Here is an 18,530-nt window from a genome sequence, read left to right on the forward strand (position 1 = left end):
GGTGACAGGTGCTCACCTGCAGGGGGAGGGGCTTATGTGAAAACAAGATGGCGGCTCTGCGACACCGGAACAGGAGCCAGAGAGGTTGACCTCGGTGTGGGTGGGTCCCGACGTCAGCGCGCCCCCTACAGTTCACCTGCAGCCCTGCAGCCGTTTATTAGTATTGATCATTAATAAAACACACAATTATAATTTTTTACGTCAACTCATGATTGTGATTGATTATATTTATTGATCAGTGTCAAATCACAGGACACGTCCACCTGGGAGTAGACAGAACTACATATCCCATCAGCCCTGGGAACGTCACAGGATCAATGGAAGAAAAATACTTAAATCAGATCTTCAAAGTTTAAATTTGTTATTTCTGAAAGAATTTCAAATACAAATAAAGACATACTTTTAATTTTTTCGTTTAAGTACATTTTCTAATATTTTCCTGATGCGATTGTCATAGATGCATGATAAACTTTTTTTTAATCTGCAGCAAAAACAAAGTTTGTTCTATAATTATTTTAATATTAAAACCTTTGTTTTAGTTTTACAGTTTGATGTTTAACCATATTTTAATTTACAGTAGCATCACTTCACATTAAACTGGATCCAGTGAAATCACAGGTTTCCAGTTCTAATGTGTTTTCACTGTTTTAGAAGCTTGATGTATTTCAGAAGAAACCGATCAGAGATCAAAGTGATGTCGAGCAATCAATGACGTTTTATTGGTGAGTGTGAACATTACATTCTGACAGGACTTTCTCAAAGTGGGTCAAACAGCAGCATGAGAAATCAATAAATAATCAAGACGACTGAACAAAGCAGCTGAAGGTGAAAAGAAAAAAGGCACAAATAGAAACTGATGAAACGTCTCACAGGTAGAACTCGTCTAATAAATAAATAATTTATGTGACAATGAAGAACATTCGGGTCATTATCTGAAATAAAGTGATAATGATAAATTATTGATCAGACATGGACAAATACTCGAGAGGTGCATCACATTCATAACGGAGACCCGATGATGTCATGATTTCCTCTTCCTGTGATCCACTTCCTGTTCCATCAGTTCTTCACTATGACATCATCACATCTTCAGTGAGTGTGATGCATCTTCATACACCACTGGGTCAGAGTGAGCACGAAGCTGACGGACGCTAATCTGAACCAGAATCTGAACCAGGACCAGAACATGAATCTGAACCAGGACCAGGACCAGTCTCTGCAGACTCTGGTTTTTAATTTTCTGACGAATTCACTAAAAAACACAAATGTTCTGTAAATGCTTCTAAAGAAAAACTTCAAGCTGGAGCAAGAGACTAATCCAGGATCCGGGGTCACAGATCAAGTGAGGCTGGTGAGAGGTGGTCTGGGGACATGTAGTCTGGGGTCACAGGTCAGGGGGTCAGAGGTCAGTTGAGGCCACTCTCACAGCAGCAGGTTGAGGTCGGCGAGCAGAGCGTCCACCTCAGCGATTGGAGATCTCCAGTAGTTAAAGGAGGAAAACTCCTGCAGCTTCGTCTGTGGAGAGAAGAAGAGAAGACGGTGTCAACACGAACAGGAATCAAACCTGGTGACAGGTGAGTCACAGCCCCACCTGCTGGCAGCAGAACAAAGTGGTTTTGTAATGAAGACGTAGATGTTTTAAATACGACTAAAACATGAATAAAACTGATTCTCGTTGGCAGATTAATCAACACACATGAAGTCAGGGGATCAAACACTCAAAGTAAAGTCGTCCTCTCACCTCCTCGTTCTGACGCCTAAGTTTGGACGGCTTGTCTTTTCCTTTTCTGCCATTGGTCGACTGACCGTCAGTCAAACCTAGATCCTCCAGCTCGGACAGATCGAGGGCTGGGATTGGCTGCCTCCAGAAGTGGAAGGACTCGTATTGGCTGTTTGACTTCTCCTTCATCTTTAAACCTGAGACAGGAACAGACGTTAGCAGAAGGTTCTCTAACGTCAACAGATATGTTTTGTGCACAGCGTGGCTCCGCAGGTACAAAACAATTCACACGTTTTCTGGTGAACTTTGACTCGTAGACGAGAGAAAACTTATCATTTGTATCTGAATATTTCTCAGCTTCAAGTTTTCAAACACGTGGCGACAGATTAAACATTTTATTTACGTGAAGAAGAGAAATAATTCTGGTCCAGTGAAGACGGAGCAGTTCCTTCAGGTTATTTTCAACGTTGTATTTTTAGTGTGAGCTGTTTACAGCAGTGACGCTGACACACAACCTCCGTCTGGAACTTCAACACTAACTTTATTGAAACAGGACAGAACACAAAACACTTTATTCTGAAATAAAAACATGAACCTGATCTGATGCTTCAGCTGTTACCATGGTGATCAACATCAGTTCAAATGCTTCCTGTTTTTAAAATGATGATTATTAATAGATCCAGATGTGGATTGTTGACGTCCCTGTTTGTCGTTGGACATATTAATATGTGCTCAGGACACTACAGGGGGCGCTGCTGAACACTCTGTGACTGTGGTTTGATGATAGCAGCTGACAGGAAGAGACTGGATGGACAGATTAGACAACTGGTGGACAGACTAGGAAGAAGCTGTGTCCTCTGACCTGAAGGACCATCACAGCTCCTGTCTTTCTATTCTGTCTGTCTGTCACTCTCCGTCTGTCTCTCCTCTTTCTCTCTGTCCCTCTGTCTCTCTCTCCTTGTCCGTCTGTCTCTCCTTCCTTTCTCTGTCCCTCTGTCTCTCTCTCTTGTCCGTCTGTCTCTCTCTCTCTCTGTCTGTCTCTCTCTGTCTCTCTGTAACTCTCTGTCTGTCTCTCTCTGTCTCTCTCTCTCCGCTTGTCTCTCTCTGTCTCTCTCTCTCTGTATGTCTCTCTCTCCGTCTGTCTCTCCGTCTCTGTCTGTCTATCTGTCTCTCCTTCTTTCTCTGTCTCTCTCTCTCTGTCTGTCTCTCTGTATGTCTCTCTCTCTCTGTCTCTCTCTCTCTCTCTGTCTGTCTCTCTCTCTGTCTCTGTATGTCTCTCTCTCTCTCCGTCTGTCTGTCTCTCTGTCTCTCTCTCTCTCTCTGTCTCTCTCTCTCTCTGTCTCTCTGTATGTCTCTCTGTCTCTCTCTTCTTTCTCTGTCTCTCTCTCTCTCTCTCTCTCTGTCTGTCTCTCTCTCTCTGCTCTCTCTCTCTCTCTCTCTGTCCCTCTCTGTATGTCTCTCTCTCTCCGTCTGTCTCTCTCTCTGTCTCTCTCTCTCTCTCTCCGTCTGTCTGTCCCTCTGTCTCTCTCCTCTGTTCGTCTGTCTCTCTCTCTCTCTGTCTGTCTCTCTCTCTGTGTCTCTCTCTGTATTCTCTCTCTCTCTCTCTCTCCGTCTGTCTCTCTCTCTCTGTATTCTCTCTCTCTCTCTGTCTCTCCGTCTGTCTGTCTCTCTGTCTCTCTGTATGTCTGTCTGTCTCTCTGTCTGTCTGTCTCTCCTGATAAAATGGCGTCACTATTGGTGATAGGTGTGGTTATTATTGGATGGATGTTATAGGCGTTGCCCGGGGCTCGAACTGATTCAGGCGGTAAATCCGCTTTACCACAAAGAATCCGGAACATGTTGGTGTTTCAGTCGAACGTCGGTTTTAACGGGTTTTAACGGGTTTTTACCGGTTTTAACGGGTTTAACGGGTTTACCGGGTTTACCGGGACTGAAGGCGCGGCGGGACTCGACAGCAGAGACGGTTACCGGGACCAGATGTAACACAGAAACAGTAGAAGATAAAAGATGGCGGCAGAGAAACGTAGTTTTTACCTTTTTCTGTCTCTTCTTCTTTGTTCCGCTGCTGCAGCTTCTCCTGCGTCAATCACTGGATCACTTCCTGTTACACCTTTCAAAATAAAACACAGCACGGTCTGTGTTTCAGACTAAAACTTCTTATTAAACCTGAAACAAGTTATTATTGTCTGTGACTTTAATATACATGTTGACAATGGTAATGATTTAGTTCAATATTAGACTCACAACCCATTGTTGTGACCACACACTTGTTCTATCATGGTGTCAAAACATCTAATCGTGATTCCACATGATCCTGTTCTATCAGACCTTCATTTAATAACCTTTGATTTCTCATTATTTCTTATTATTATATATAGATAACATGCCATTAATGAAAAACTCCTTTTCTAGATGTCTACCTGATAGTGCTGTAGCTAAATTTAAGGAAATAATTTCCAAATTACAATCACAACCGTGTTGAATATCTCCTCGCCTGGAAGAATAGTGTTAAAGTTTATAAGAAGGCTCCACAAAGCAAGAGCTGCCTGCTACTCCACATTAATAGAAGAAAATAAAAACGACCCCAGGTTTCTCTTCAGCTCTGGAGCTGACAGAGAGTCACACCTCCACCGAACCCAGTATCCCTCCATCCCTGAAGAGCAATATCTTTATGAACAAAAACAATCAACCATCTCCTGCCCTCAATTGTCACTAATACATCACCAAGCACAGAAATCTCAGAAACTGCTGAGAATCTTTTACTGATTATTTTTGACAGCTTCTCTCTGATCAGCCTTGATCAGCTGACCAGAATAATCTCATGTTCTAAACCAACAACTTGTATCTTAGATCCCATTCCTACAAAATGACTTGAAGAAATTCTGCCCCTAATTGACAGTTCGTTACTGAACACAATCAATCTGTCATTATCATCAGGATGTACCACAGTCCTTTAAACTAGCTGTAATCAAACCCCTTCTCAAACAACCACCCTGGACCCGAAGGTTTTCAACTACAGACCGATATCCAACCTCCCCTTCCTGTCTAAACTCCTGAGAAGGTTGTAGCCAATCAGCTGTGAGAGTTTCTCCAGGAAAGTAATGTGAAGACTTTCAGTCGGGGTTTAGAGCCAATCACAGCACGGAGACAGCCTTGGTTAAAGTCACTAATGAGCTTCTAATAGCTTCAGATGTTTGTGTCTGTCCTCGTCCTGTTAGATCTCAGTGCAGCATTCAACACTATTGACCATCACATTTTATTACAGAGACTAGAACAGTTCATTAGCATTAAAGGAACCGCCCTAAACTGGTTTAAATCTTATTTTTCAGATCGTTTCCAATTCGTCTAAATTAATGATGAGTCATCTGTGCGCACCAAAGTTAACCACGGTGTTCCACAGGGCTCTGTGCTCGGCCCAATTTTATTCTCATTATATATGCTTCCACTAGGAAACATTATCAGGACACACTCAGTAAATGTCTACTGCTATGCAGATGATGCCCAGTTATAATAAAACCTGAACAGTGTCATCAATTAACTAAACTCCAAACATGTCTCAAGGACATAAAAACCTGGATGAGCTGTAATTTTCTCTTATTAAACTCAGATAAAACAGAGGTTCTCATACTTGGCCCGAAACACGTTAGAGATAAATGATCTAATGATGAAGCTGCGCTAGACAACATTCCCCTTGCTTCCAGTGAAACAGTCAGGAATCATCTTTGATCCTGATTTGTCCTTTGATTCTTATTTAAAACAAATTTCTAGGACCGCCTTCTTTCACTGGTTTAACATCTCAAACATCATGTCTCAAAAAGATGCAGAAGAACGAGTCCACGCCTTTGTTCCATCCAGACGTGATTATTGTAATTCCTTATTCTCAGGCTCCAGCAGGAAGTCGTTAAAGACTCTGCAGCTTGTCCTAAATGCTGCAGCACGTGTCCTGAAGAGAACCAGGACCAGAGACCACATGTCTCCTGTGTTAGCTTCACTACACTGGCTTCCTGTTACATTTAGAATTTAAAACCCTCCTCCTCACCTACATTAATAATATGGCAGCATCAAACCTTAAAGAGCTCATCGTACCTTATCACCACTAGAGCCCTGAGCTCCCAGAATTCAGGCTGTTGTCCCTAAAGTCTCTAAAGCAGAGGAGGAGCCAGAGCTTCAGCACCAAGCTCCTCTCCTGTGGAATCATCTCAGCTTCAGTTGTGGAGGCAGACTCCCTCTGTACGTTGAAGATTCAAACCTTCCTTTACGATAAAGTTATAGTTCGAGCCGGTCCAGGTTTGTCTTAGTTCTGCTGCTGAAGGTCTAGAATGTCGGGGACACATTCTCTTCTCTTCCCAGCTGCTCCTTCCTCTTCTCCCTCTTTATCACATTAAAGTCTCATCAACACATGTTACTGACGTGACTTCTGTTAGTGGTGTTGATGGAGCAGCTGTGTGTCAGGCAGCAGGAGGCGCTGTGTGACCAGGAACAGAGGAGGAGGAGGGGGAGGATGGGTTTCCTGTTCGGGGCCACACCTCAGAGAGAGAGAGAGAGAGAGAGACACTGACAGAGAACTGGAGCTGTGAATGATCTCAGTGACCGTTTTTCACTTTTCATTTTTTCAGTCTGAGTCGTTGTGTTGGTCTGTTCGTCTCTGGTGAGTCTGCTGCTTCTGTTTCTATTAAACCTGCTTTAAAATCTTTAAAATGAACTTTGACCTCACTTTCCTCTTTCATTACACATTGACACAAAACACACGGCTGAACTTTGACACCAGTGTGTGTTGATAAAAACAAAACGGACATTTTCAACTCATGGACAAGCTGTGTCCGCAGACTTGTGGCCATTTAAATGGGTCTGTTACTAACAGATATTGTCTCTATTGATGAAGTGAAGCATCAGAAAACTGAAAAATGTCTGAAAGATTTTTGCTCTAAACCACAGATTTTCTGTTTATTATTACGTTCAACAAAGAAAAGGGTCAAATATTTGACCTTTTTACTTCAAATGATCCTTTTAAAGAAACACATAAAATAAGAATCTGTGAATTTAAAGCTTGTCTGTGTCTGTTGTTAGACCAGTGTTACACTGGTGTTAGACCGGTGTTAGACTGGTGTTAGACCAGACCAGTGTTAGACCGGTGTTAGACCAGTGTTACACTGGTGTTAGACCGGTGTTAGACTGGTGTTAGACCAGTGTTAGACCAGTGTTAGACCAGTGTTACACTGTTAGACCGTGTTAGACCAGTGTTACACTGGTGTTAGACCGGTGTGACTGGTGTTAGACTGTGTTAGACTAGTGTTAGACCAGTGTTAGACCAGTGTTACACTGGTGTTAGACCGGTGTTAGACTGGTGTTAGACCAGTGTTAGACCAGTGTTAGACCAGTGTTACACTGGTGTTAGACCGGTGTTAGACTGGTGTTAGACCAGACCAGTGTTAGACCAGTGTTAGACCAGACCAGTGTTAGACTGGTGTTTGACCAGTGTTAGACTGGTGTTAGACCAGTGTTAGACCGGTGTTAGACCAGACCAGGGTTAGACTGGTGTTAGACCAGTGTTAGACCAGTGTTAGACCAGTGTTAGACCAGTGTTAGACCAGTGTTAGACTGGTGTTAGACCAGTGTTAGACCAGTGTTAGACCAGTGTTAGACCGGTGTTAGACTGGTGTTAGACCAGTGTTAGACCGGTGTTAGACTGGTGTAAGACCAGTGTTAGACTGGTGTTAGACTGGTGTTAGACTGGTGTTAGACCAGTGTTAGACCAGTGTTAGACCAGTGTTAGACTGGTGTTAGACCAGTGTTAGACCAGTGTTAGACCAGTGTTAGACCAGTGTTAGACCGTGTTAGACCGGTGTTAGACCGGTGTTAGACCAGTGTTAGACCAGTGTTAGACCAGTGTTAGACCAGTGTTAGTCCAGTGTTAGACCAGTGTTAGACCAGTGTTAGACCGGTGTTAGACCAGTGTTAGACTGGTGTTAGACCAGTGTTAGACCAGGTTAGACCAGTGTTAGACTGGTGTTAGACTGGTGTTAGACTGTTAGACCAGTGTTAGACTGGTGTAAGACCAGTGTTAGACTGGTGTTAGACCGGTGTTAGACTGGTGTTAGACCAGTGTTAGACCAGTGTTAGACCAGTGTTAGACCAGGGTTAGACCAGTGTTAGACTGGTGTTAGACTGGTGTTAGACCGGTGTTAGACCAGTGTTAGACCAGTGTAAGACCAGTGTTAGACTGGTGTTAGACCGTGTTAGACTGGTGTTAGACCAGTGTTAGCCCAGTGTTAGACAGTGTTAGACCGTGTTACCAGTGTTAGACCAGTGTTAGACCAGTGTTAGACCAGTGTTAGACCGGTGTTAGACCAGTGTTAGACCGGTGTTAGACTGGTGTAAGACCAGTGTTAGACTGGTGTTAGACCAGTGTTAGACCAGTGTTAGACCAGTGTTAGACCTTTGCTGCTCCTTTCATCTCTATCAGACATTTTCTTATGTATAAATACTTTGACACACTTTTCCATTAAAGTATTGAAACATAAAGTATTTAAATATTTTTTTTTTTAAATAAAGGGCCCATTCTAGGGTAAAGAAAACAACAATTTGTACAATTTAGATGAAACACAAGTGAAAACATCACTAGGATTATTTTATATAAATGTTCTGCCGATAGAACCTTTCACTTGAATCTTACACACTGGACCTTTAAGAACAGAGGATGTTGCTCCTTGTTAAGATCTATGAGACAAACTGTGATTTGTGAATATGAGACAATACAGATACAATTTGATTGATTGACATCAGCAGCAACTAACAACCGTCATTATAACATTACCGTTGGTTTGTTAGCTGATGTTCTGAAGCCTCAGTTTGACATTGTGTTCAGCGCCATCTTGGTTTTTTGAAAGCAGAAGTAACCATATTTGGAGGAGCAGGGGGTGGAGCCTGACTGAGAGCTCGGGGACAAGCCCCACCTACACCTGCACTCATTGGACAGTACTTCAATACATTGTCAATCACACTGTGGTATCCCCCCCCATTACATCCGGAGATTTATGGTCTATTTTACTGTAAATGGATCATAGTTTACGAAATGAACATCAGCTGTATTGAAGAAGACTTGTTTCTCGATGTTTCTTGAAGTTTCTTGATGTTTCTGGAAGTTTCTCGATGTTTCTGGAAGTTTCTCGATGTTTCTGGAAGTTTCTCGATGTTTCTGGATGTCCATTCTTGATGTTGATGTCTTTAGGACTGACTCTGTGTTTTTCACTTTGTCGTCCTGGAGACGTGGAGTTTCACAGGAAGTCGTCAGTGTCTGGGCAGCTCACTCATGGCGTCTGTTGTCTGACTTCGGTGTTTGTTTATGTGGATTTAACCTTCACAGCAGCAGAGAACACAATCCCCAACCTGCTCATTTTATAAAACACTTGAACATTTACAACAGAAGCTCCAGCAGCTGATGACATCACACTCATCTGAATGAAGTGTTCAGACAGCGCGGAACTTCTCCAATAATAATAATACACTTTATTTTATAGCAACATTTAGAGAATTAGCACAAATAAAACTAAAACTACCAAATAGAATAAAATGATCTAAAATAGAGTTTTATTACCACGTTTGTATTTTCAGTTTTAAAAAGTGAAGCAGCTGAAGAAGTCTTGTTTTCCTCTGACATGTTAAAGTTAAAGTGACGGTTGTGTTCTCAGAGACCGTGAACCACACGGAAAGTTTTTCCTTCATGTGAATGAAAAGAGCTCATTGTGGAGCTGCTCTCTCTCTCTGCTGACCTACTGATGGTCTCTCTATCACTCTGACCCACTCTCTCACTTCCTGCCCTGTCATGGATCACTTTAAGATTCAGAGATGACCTGTCGCCCTGGTAACAGGAGGAGTGACAGCTGTCAATCAAAATCCAACTGCTGGGGGTGGGGTGTTTCTGTACACATGTTGTTATGACTGTATATAGAGACCATCAGTGACTGTATATAAAGAGGATCAGTGACTGTATATAAAGACCATCAGTGACTGTATATAAAGATGATCAGTGACTGTATATAAAGATGATCAGTGACTGTATATAAAGATGATCAGTGACTGTATATAAAGATGATCAGTGACTGTATATAAAGAGGATCAGTGACTGTATATAAAGATGATCAGTGACTGTATATAAAGATGATCAGTGACTGTATATAAAGACCATACATTTTTTTGTTTTGTCCATGTCCCATCTGCTAACATGGAGGAGGCGGGGTTAATGACCTTCAGTCCAGTTAGCCATCAGGGGCTGATAGAGATAATTTGGCTTCGGTTTCTGTAGCCTTCGTGTCATCCATCTTTGTTTACACTCTAGGATTCTGTGTTGAGGAGTGTCAGTCATGTGACCTTGTGGCGGCTCCTGATTGGTTGGACAGGTGTGTCTCTTTAAACTTTGATCTGTGATGTAAGCGTCAGAGCTGAGTCTGAACAGAGGTCAGTTTGTTTGTCAGCTGAGTTTAAATAAAGATTTCAGCTGATTAAATCATGTGACGTTCACTGTCTCACAGTCGTTTGTTTGTTTTCAGTCTGATGAACAGCTGACCACAGATCAGGTGATGGTGATGTCATCATGATGTCATCACAACTTTATTTTCTGTTTCGTTCTCTTTCTTCAGTTCAAGGTTTAATATAAGATAAAAGACCATTGTTCAATCTGTTTTATATTATATATATATATATATAATATTCATATTTTCAAACCTGCAGAAATCTGTAGTTTTAATCAAGGTAACAGTGCGTTTCATTTGGTCGCCAGTTGGTGGTGTCATATCGTCTTTGTTCATGTGTCAGCGTTTCTCAGAAGAGTCAAAGACTTTGTCCAGTTTAATTTTTTATTGGACACTTTTTATATCTTGGTGGTTTTAAGTATTTGAATCAGACGCTTGGATGTTAACTTTCAGAGAAACAAGCGTCAGGGGCTGAATCACTTTGGCCTCTGACATCTGAGAGGGAGACCCCTAGTGGCAGAGTTACGCAAGGTGACAGGATCTGACAGGAAGAAGAATGAAGGTTAGATTTCACAATAAAGCTCAGAGTTTGTTCACTATGAAGTTTACTGTGAAACTTCCTCTGAGCAATCAGGAGTGTGTGTGTGTGTGTGTGTGTGTGTGTGTGTGTGTGTGGTGTGTGTGTGTGTGTGTGTGTGTGTGTGTGTGTGTGTGTGTGTGTCTGTGTGTGTGTGTGTGTGTGTGAGTATTAATAATAGCTGACGATCATCTCAGCTCCTGCCGTCTCGTCTGTGGGTCACGACCTCAGGTTGGGAACCAGAGAAAAGGTCAGAGGTCAGCGTTCATTCAGTGGGACACATCATGTCAATCTGACCAATCACTGCAGAGATGACTCACTGGACCAGGATCTGTTCATCCACGTGGACGAACGTCCCTGTCTGTCCTCTCTCAGCAGAGACGTCCCTGTCTGTCCTCTCTCAGCAGAGACGTCCCTGTCTGTCCTCTCTGACAGTGGACAGTGGAGTGTCAGGCTGCACAGTTAAAGTCCTCACTGAAGATTAGTTGTGAATGTGAAGCGAGACGAGACATGTCTCTCTGTCTCTCACATTCTTTCTTTACCTGCTGAAATGTGTTCAGCAGGTCCAGACGTTCTCCTGCGAGACCGAGACCGACACACACACTCAGACACACACACACAAATACACACACACACACACACACACAAACACAGACAGAGACAGACACAGACACAGACAGAGACAGAGACAGACACAAACACACAAACACACAAACACACAAACACAGACAGACAGACAGACACAGAGACAGACAGACAGACACAGAGACAGACAGCACAGACACAGACACAGACAGACAGACAGACAGACAGACAGACAGACAGACACAGACAGACACAGACACAGACACAGACAGACAGACAGACAGACAGACAGACAGACACAGACACAGACACAGACAGACACAGACAGACAGACAGACAGACACAGACAGACAGACACAGACGACAGACAGACAGACACAGACAGACAGACACAGACACAGACAGACAGACAGACAGACACAGACAGACAGACAGACAGACAGACACAGACAGACAGACAGACACAGACAGACACAGAAGACAGACACAGACAGACAGACAGACAGACAGACAGACACAGACAGACAGACAGACAGACAGACAGACAGACAGACAGACACAGACAGACAGACAGACAGACAGACACAGACACACACAGACAGACAGACAGACAGACAGACAGACACAGACAGACAGACAGACAGACACAGACACAGACACAGACAGACAGACAGACAGACAGACAGACAGACAGACAGACAGACACAGACACAGACTGCATGTGTGGACGTTCTCAGGCTGTTTCTGTTCTTCTTTCTTTGTGGGGACACTTGATATATATATATTTACTGATGATGATGACTTTTTCCTCGTTTTTCTGAGTGACAGAAAAGAACAAACCCTGATGTAAAAGATGAAGTGACACAAGCACGTTCTTCTCCCTGTTAAAGGTTTTAGTAGTTTGACTCTTGTTGAGGGTTAAGAACAGAGGACGTCTCACCTTGTTAAAGCCTATGAGACAAACTGGGATTTGTGAAAATGGGCTTTACAAATAAAATTTGATTGATTGATGACAAGCAGCAGGTTCATGAAAGTGATGAATCATCAGACGAGTGATTCACTGCGACGGAAACACACAGTTTAAAAAACAACTTAATACAAAACCAAAAGATCACAAATCTTCACTGTGTTGACAATCAAACAAGAATCAAAAGTGTTTTTCATTTTCTGTCTCCACAGATCAAACCTGAGGCTCTTTCTGGATTTTAAACGTTAATTCTGGATTTATTGTTTTTCATCTGCCTGTAACAAAAAACATCACTGGATCGAACAGTTTCTAGATTCTTTTCTCCAGGATCTAGTCAGTACAGTTTTTGTTCCTGTCAGAACTTGTGGAATCTTTTTTAGAATTGTTTTACCTTCCTGGAGTCCAGTGTTTGGTCGGAGTCTGTTACTTTCAGGGTTTTGTTTCTCTGAGTGTCAGCGTCGGTGCAGCTCGTTCGACTGAATGCCCCAGGATTACCGTCAGGCTGCAGCTCTTCATCCGGCCTGCAGAGCGGCAGCAGAGAGCAGCAGCTGGCAGCTGGAGAGGCGGAGCATCAGCATGAGCGACTTCTGGCATAAGATGGGCTGCTGTGTGGTGGCTAAACCAACACCTGTGAGCCACACACACACACACACACACACACACACACACACACACACACACACACACACACACACACACACACACACACACACACACACACACACACACACACACACGTTTGTACTTCTGTCTCAGTGAGGACACTAACCTTTACCCTAACCTTAACCATCACAACAAAATGCCCTCACAAAGATATAAGGACAGGAACCCACTCCTTCGAGCTCTGTCTTCTTGTCTCTGTATAAACAGCTGTGATAAATATCATCATATGAGGATGTTGTCGTTAGTGATGATGACCGTGTAAGAGTTTGAGCATCACTAACGAACATTAACAAACGACAGAAGTCACTTTGAGTTAACGAGAGCGGAGCAGGTCAAAGGTCAGAGGTTTGGTTCCTAAACCCTGACAAACGTCATTAAATCTGTGATGCTTCACCTGAACTGCAGCAGAGGAGATTTTAATGAGGCGTTCAGGGTCTGACAGAGCTCAGACTGTCCCTGAACGCAGCACTTTTATTCTGAAAAACCTCAAATCAAAATACTGTCCTGCTAAAACTAAACATTAAAGATTTTACTCTTTTTACATTGTGTCTAATGTGTGTGCGTAGAAGAAGAAGAGGAGGAAGATTGATCGCACGATGATCGGAGAGCCGACAAACTTCATCCACCTCACACACATCGGCTCTGGAGAGATGGCAGAGGGTCTGCAGCCGGTGAGAGGATACGAGTGTGTGTGAGAGACACAGAGAGAGAGACAGAGACAGAGAGAGACAGAGAGACAGAGAGAGAGAGAGATAAAGGAAAGAGACAGAGAGAGAGAGAGAGAGAGAGAGAGAGAGAGAGACAGAGAGAAAGAGAGACAGAGAGAGAGAGAGAGAGAGAGATAAAGAGAAAGAGAGAGAGAGAGAGGGCAAGAGAGAGAGAGTCAGAGAGAGAGAGAGAGACAGAGAGAGAGAGAGAGAGAGACAGAGAGACAGAGTCAAGAGAGAGAGAGAGAGACAGAGAGAGAGACAGAGAGAGAGAGTCAGAGAGAGAGAGAGACAAGAGAGAGAGAGAGAGAGAGAGACAGAGAGACAGAGTCAGAGAGAGAGAGACACAGAGAGAGAAAGAGAAAGAGAAAGAAAGAGAAAGAGAGAGAGAGAGAGAGAGAGAGAGAGAGAGAGACTTTTTTTTGACTTTTAAGATAACTTTTATTTAGATCATTTCATGCATCAGCAAAAAATAAATAACACTTCAATCAGATCATATTTAAAAAAAGAAAACTACCTGTCACACACACACACACACGGAGTTTAAAAATGAAGGACCAGTGAACCGTCCTCCTCTACTGAACATAGAACCTGTCTGATCCCCCACTGACACTTGAAAGCTTCCAGGTTACTGGTCAGGCTGTAGAAGGCGTGTTCTACTCTCAGGCGAGTTGCTACCAAACCTTCAAGCACTTCTCCACATCTGTCCAGCCTTCACCCAACATCTGGTTCTTCCTGCTCTTCCAGGTGGCCAGTTTAGCCATACCGAACAGGAAGTTGACTAAGACGAGTGTTGCTCTGTTTCCTTTGTGGCATTTAGGCCCAAAAACAAACAACGGGAGAGAGAAGTTCTCCCCCAGAGCCTCCACCCACTGCTGCAGTTGTCTAAATAAAACCTCTAATCGAGGACAGGTCACCACCAGGTGCTCTACCGTCTCCCTATCACCACAGAAACCACATCCCTCCCCAGTGCTCGGGTCCAGGTGAGCTCTGTGTCTGTTTGTAGCTAAAGCTCCATGTATAATCCTCCACTGGAGGTCACCCACCCGTTTCTCAACAGGAGGTTTATACAGGACCCTCCACCTGCCTTCGGGGGTGCAGCCTGCAGCAAAAACCTCAGTCCACCTCGTCTCCTTGACTCCAGCCAGAGAGCGAAGGTTCAGCACCTTCACACAGCTGACATAAAGCTGCTTCTTCCCACAAGAGCTGAAACTACCCAGCACCGGTGTTTTGAAGGAAAGAAGCAGTCCACTCTCCTCTCGCCACCCGTCAGCAGCAGGGCTGACGATCAGAGAGGGAAACAGGTACTCACAGTCATCATCCCATTGGTCAGCTAGAGTACGATTTTCAGCAAACGCTCTCAGTGGCACAGACAGGGACTGCAACATTTCTTCCACGATTCTCTTCAGAACTCTGGAGGACCTGATGTTGGTGACGTCACAGAGTGTTTCCCAGGATGTCTTTGTGAGGTGGCCCAGTTTGATGATGCCAGCCTCAACAAACTTACTTCTCAGTGTTGCAGAGGAAAAGGTGTCGGTTCTCAGGAAATCATTGTGGAAGAGCGGCTCCTCAAACAGCCATATCCCCGGTCTGGGGTCAGGAGTCCGCTTGACCTCCAGCGTCTGCCAGGCGTTCACCACCGAGCTGTAGAACGGTGTCAGTCCAGTCAGGTCAGCTTCAGTTGATGAGATCAGAAATAACTGTTTGTCCAGCCCCAGCCGCCAGCTTGTCTGAGCAGCAGACGAGCAGGAGCCAACCAGCAGAGACCACAGCCGTACAGCAGCTTCTGCACCGTCTGCAGTCTGAAGGCCGCAGTTCTGGACACAATGTCAATGAGACCCTGACCTCCCTCTGCCACAGGGAGATACAGGGCCGCTGCCCTCAGCCAGTGCTGACCAGACCAGAAGAACTTCACCAGGCGACGCTGCACATCTTCAACCAGACCTGGAGGTGGCACCAACACAATAAGTCTGTGCCAAAGAGACGAGGCGACCAAGTTATTCACTATCAGAACTCTTCCCCTGTAGGACAGATAAGGTAGCAACCATTTCCATTTAGACAACTTCGCTTCCACCTTTTCCAGCACCCCCTCCCAGTTCTGCCTCTGAAAGCCCTCACTTCCTAAATGGACTCCCAGAACTTTTAATCCATCCCTTCCCCACCGGAGACTTCCAGGAAGACCAGGCTCAGTCCCTGGCCTCCACTGACCCATTAAAAACCCCTCACTCTTCTCCCAGTTGACTCTGGCTGAAGAGGCTCTCCCATAAAAGACCAGACTTTCCTGAAGTTGCTGGACATCATGCTGGTCATGGATAAAAACATTAACATCATCAGCATAAGCTGAGACGACCACAGGAGGGTTGTGAGCCAGCCCCGGCAGAGAGAGACCCCTCAGCCTGCTCCTCAACCTGCACAGAAGAGGCTCGATGGCGATGCTGTACAGTTGTCCTGAGATGGGGCAGCCCTGCCTGATGCCTCTCGTGACGGGCACAGGACAGCTCAGCCCTCCCCCACCTTCACCACACAGCTAGCCCCACTATACAGCAGCTTGACCCAGGACAGAACCCCCGAACACCAAAAGCCTGCAAGGTTGAAAATAAAAATCGTGATCCACACGGTCAAAGGCTTTTCTTGATCAATTGAAATAATACCCACATTTACATTATATAATTTACACACATCACACATCTCTTATTAAAACAGATTGTCCAGCATGGATCTGTCAGGCACACAGTAACATTGATCTGGGTTGATCAGCTGTTCGATGCAGGTCTTCAGTCTGTTGGATAAAACCTTGGAGAGGATCTTATAGTCTGTGCATAAAAGGGCCACTGGTCTCAGTTCTTTAAAGGCTAAGATCTCCTTCTTCTTAGGCAGCAGAGAGAACTGCAGCGTCGACAGGAAGTAGGAAGTGTCCCTTTTTAAAACACTCCTAAAAATGTCTAAAATGTCTCCTCCCAAAACACCCCAGAAATGTTTTAAAAATCTGAAGGTAATCCATCCACTCCAGGGGCCTTTCCGGACGCCATCTGCGACACAGCCGCGGTCAGCTCCTCTAAGGTGATGTCAGAGTTTAGTGTATCCTGTTCTTCAGGACTCAGCTGAGGAAGTCCTTCTAGCAGCTCTGCAGCAGAGTCCACATCACAGTGAACTGCTCTGAACAGCTCTGAGTAGAACTCTACTGCATGCTTCCTCATCCTAGCCGGTTCTGTGGTCACTTCTCCGTCTGGGAGCCGCAGAGACACCATCTGTTTCCTCCGAGCCACCGACTTCTCTAAGTTAAAGAAGAAGGTGGTCGGAGCGTCCATATCATGTAGTTTAGTGAAGCGGGCTCTGACCAAGGCTCCTTTGGCTCTTTCATGTAAAAAGGAGCTTAAATCCTGTCTCTTGGTTTTGAGCCGTTCTGCATCCTGCCCGTTGCTTTGTGTGGCTGGGACAGCTTCCAGGTTTCTGATCTCCTCCTCTAGCTTTTTAATGGCTCTTTTTATTTTGACGGTGGAGTTGGCTGCGTACTGCTGACAGAACACTCGGATTTGGGCCTTTCCTACTTCCCACCACTGGGTAAGGGAGGAAAACTCTTCTTTCTTATTTTTCCAAAAAGCCCAAAACAGTTTAAAATTCTCACAAAAAGTAAAATCATGCAATAATTTAGTGTTAAATGCCAAAAGACTTTGATTTACTGTTGAGGATAAAATAAACTCCATTAAAACCAGATGGTGATCAGTAAAACCAACAGGAGGATCTGACAGTTAAAAACCTGATTAGTAAAGCGGCAGAAAGATAAAACCTGTCTAACCTGGCTGCACTGATCCTACCATCTAGAACTTTGACCCAGGTGTACTGCCGGGCTGAAGGATGCTTAACCTCCACACATCCACCAGATCTACTTTTGTTACGATCTCAGATAAAAGCAGAGATGACTGAACATGTGGCTCCACCCCGTCCTGTCTAACTTAAAATCTGTGCAGCAGTTCCAGTCTCCACCCAACACAATACATTCCTCCTGGTCTATGCCACTTAGTGTTTCGTTTAAAATTTTAAAAACTCTTTCCCGCTCAGAGCCTTGATTGGGTGCATAAATATTAATAAAACTGAATTTAAAATCTTGTACTTCAGCTTTTACAATCAGGATTCTGCCTTGAATTATTTCTGAGTGAGAGATTATATTTACGTTTGCTATTGTAGAAAAGAGAATGGCAACTCCTGCACTTATATTTGTCCCATGGCTGAGGACATGCTGTCCACCCCACCATAAGCCCCAATCAATCTCATTGAGACTGTCAGTATGTGTTTCTTGGAGAAACATAACATCAAGTCTCTTCTGCTTAATTGTTTCCGCTAACACAGCTCTCTTCTTTGCATCTCTGCCCCCGTTCATATTTAATGATGCTACCCTTAGACCCTGCATGGGAAGATAGAAGAGAGAGAACAGCAAACAACAACAGTGAAACACCCAGTGATTTAAGAACATCTTTATTTTGACGCTTTCATCTTTTTTAACATTTTTGTGTTTGGTACCTTTAACCCTTTCCTTACCCCGGTGACTAATTTCTTTAGGCGGTAACGTTTCTTTTCATCTAATAGATTCAGCCCCACCACCTTTTGTAATGTGGTAACTGACTGAATGAACTTTCCAATATCTGGGAAAAAATCTCTCACATTCACTGTTTTCCCAAATGTATCATCTAGGAAAATATTAATCTCCTCCAGAGAATACAAATCAATGCTCTGAGAAGCGCTTCCTACAACTGACCCAGTTTCACAGTCAGAGTCCACGTCCATGTCAGCATCCTCAACGTCACCATGACAACCATCCCTAACCACAGAGCCACCGGCCACCGGG

General features: G+C 44.1%; 2 protein-coding genes across 4 annotated transcripts in view; one reads left to right on the plus strand and one right to left on the minus strand.

The window, feature by feature from the left end:
• Nucleotides 1-692: 692 nt before the first annotated feature.
• mllt11 (MLLT11 transcription factor 7 cofactor) lies at nt 693-3,865 on the minus strand. 2 transcript variants are annotated; one of them, XM_035182368.2, is made up of 3 exons: nt 3,755-3,865; nt 1,742-1,917; nt 693-1,515 (listed from the first exon to the last, which is right to left on the minus strand). In XM_035182368.2, the coding sequence occupies exons 2-3, from the start codon at nt 1,907-1,909 to the stop codon at nt 1,423-1,425; spliced, it is 261 nt and encodes an 86-aa protein (XP_035038259.1). In that variant the 5' UTR covers nt 1,910-1,917; nt 3,755-3,865; the 3' UTR covers nt 693-1,422. The 2 variants fall into 2 exon arrangements, with proteins under 2 accessions (XP_035038259.1, XP_035038260.1); XM_035182369.2 differs by lacking the exon at nt 3,755-3,865 and adding an exon at nt 2,124-2,147.
• Nucleotides 3,866-6,249: 2,384 nt separating this feature from the next.
• cdc42se1 (CDC42 small effector 1) overlaps nt 6,250-18,530 on the plus strand; it is an 18,051-nt gene continuing 5,770 nt past the window's right edge. For both annotated transcript variants that reach the window (XM_035182366.2, XM_035182367.2), the window contains exons 1-3: nt 6,250-6,368; nt 12,530-12,947; nt 13,547-13,651. In XM_035182366.2, coding sequence (XP_035038257.1) covers nt 12,798-12,947; nt 13,547-13,651 — 255 coding nt within the window. In that variant the 5' untranslated portion in view covers nt 6,250-6,368; nt 12,530-12,797. The remainder of the gene's footprint in view (nt 6,369-12,529; nt 12,948-13,546; nt 13,652-18,530) is intronic.

The sequence above is a fragment of the Hippoglossus stenolepis genome, chromosome 17, assembly GCF_022539355.2.
Source record: "Hippoglossus stenolepis isolate QCI-W04-F060 chromosome 17, HSTE1.2, whole genome shotgun sequence".
NCBI classification, from domain to species: Eukaryota; Metazoa; Chordata; class Actinopteri; order Pleuronectiformes; family Pleuronectidae; genus Hippoglossus; species Hippoglossus stenolepis.

Bases quoted from the DNA above. Each gene is read 5' to 3' on its own strand.
- mllt11 (XM_035182368.2), bottom strand. From the start codon at position 1,909: ATGAAGGAGAAGTCAAACAGCCAATACGAGTCCTTCCACTTCTGGAGG. The intron at 1,516-1,741 runs GTGAGAGGACGA...TTCTCTCCACAG, and splicing joins TTAGGCGTCAGAACGAGGAG to ACGAAGCTGCAGGAGTTTTC.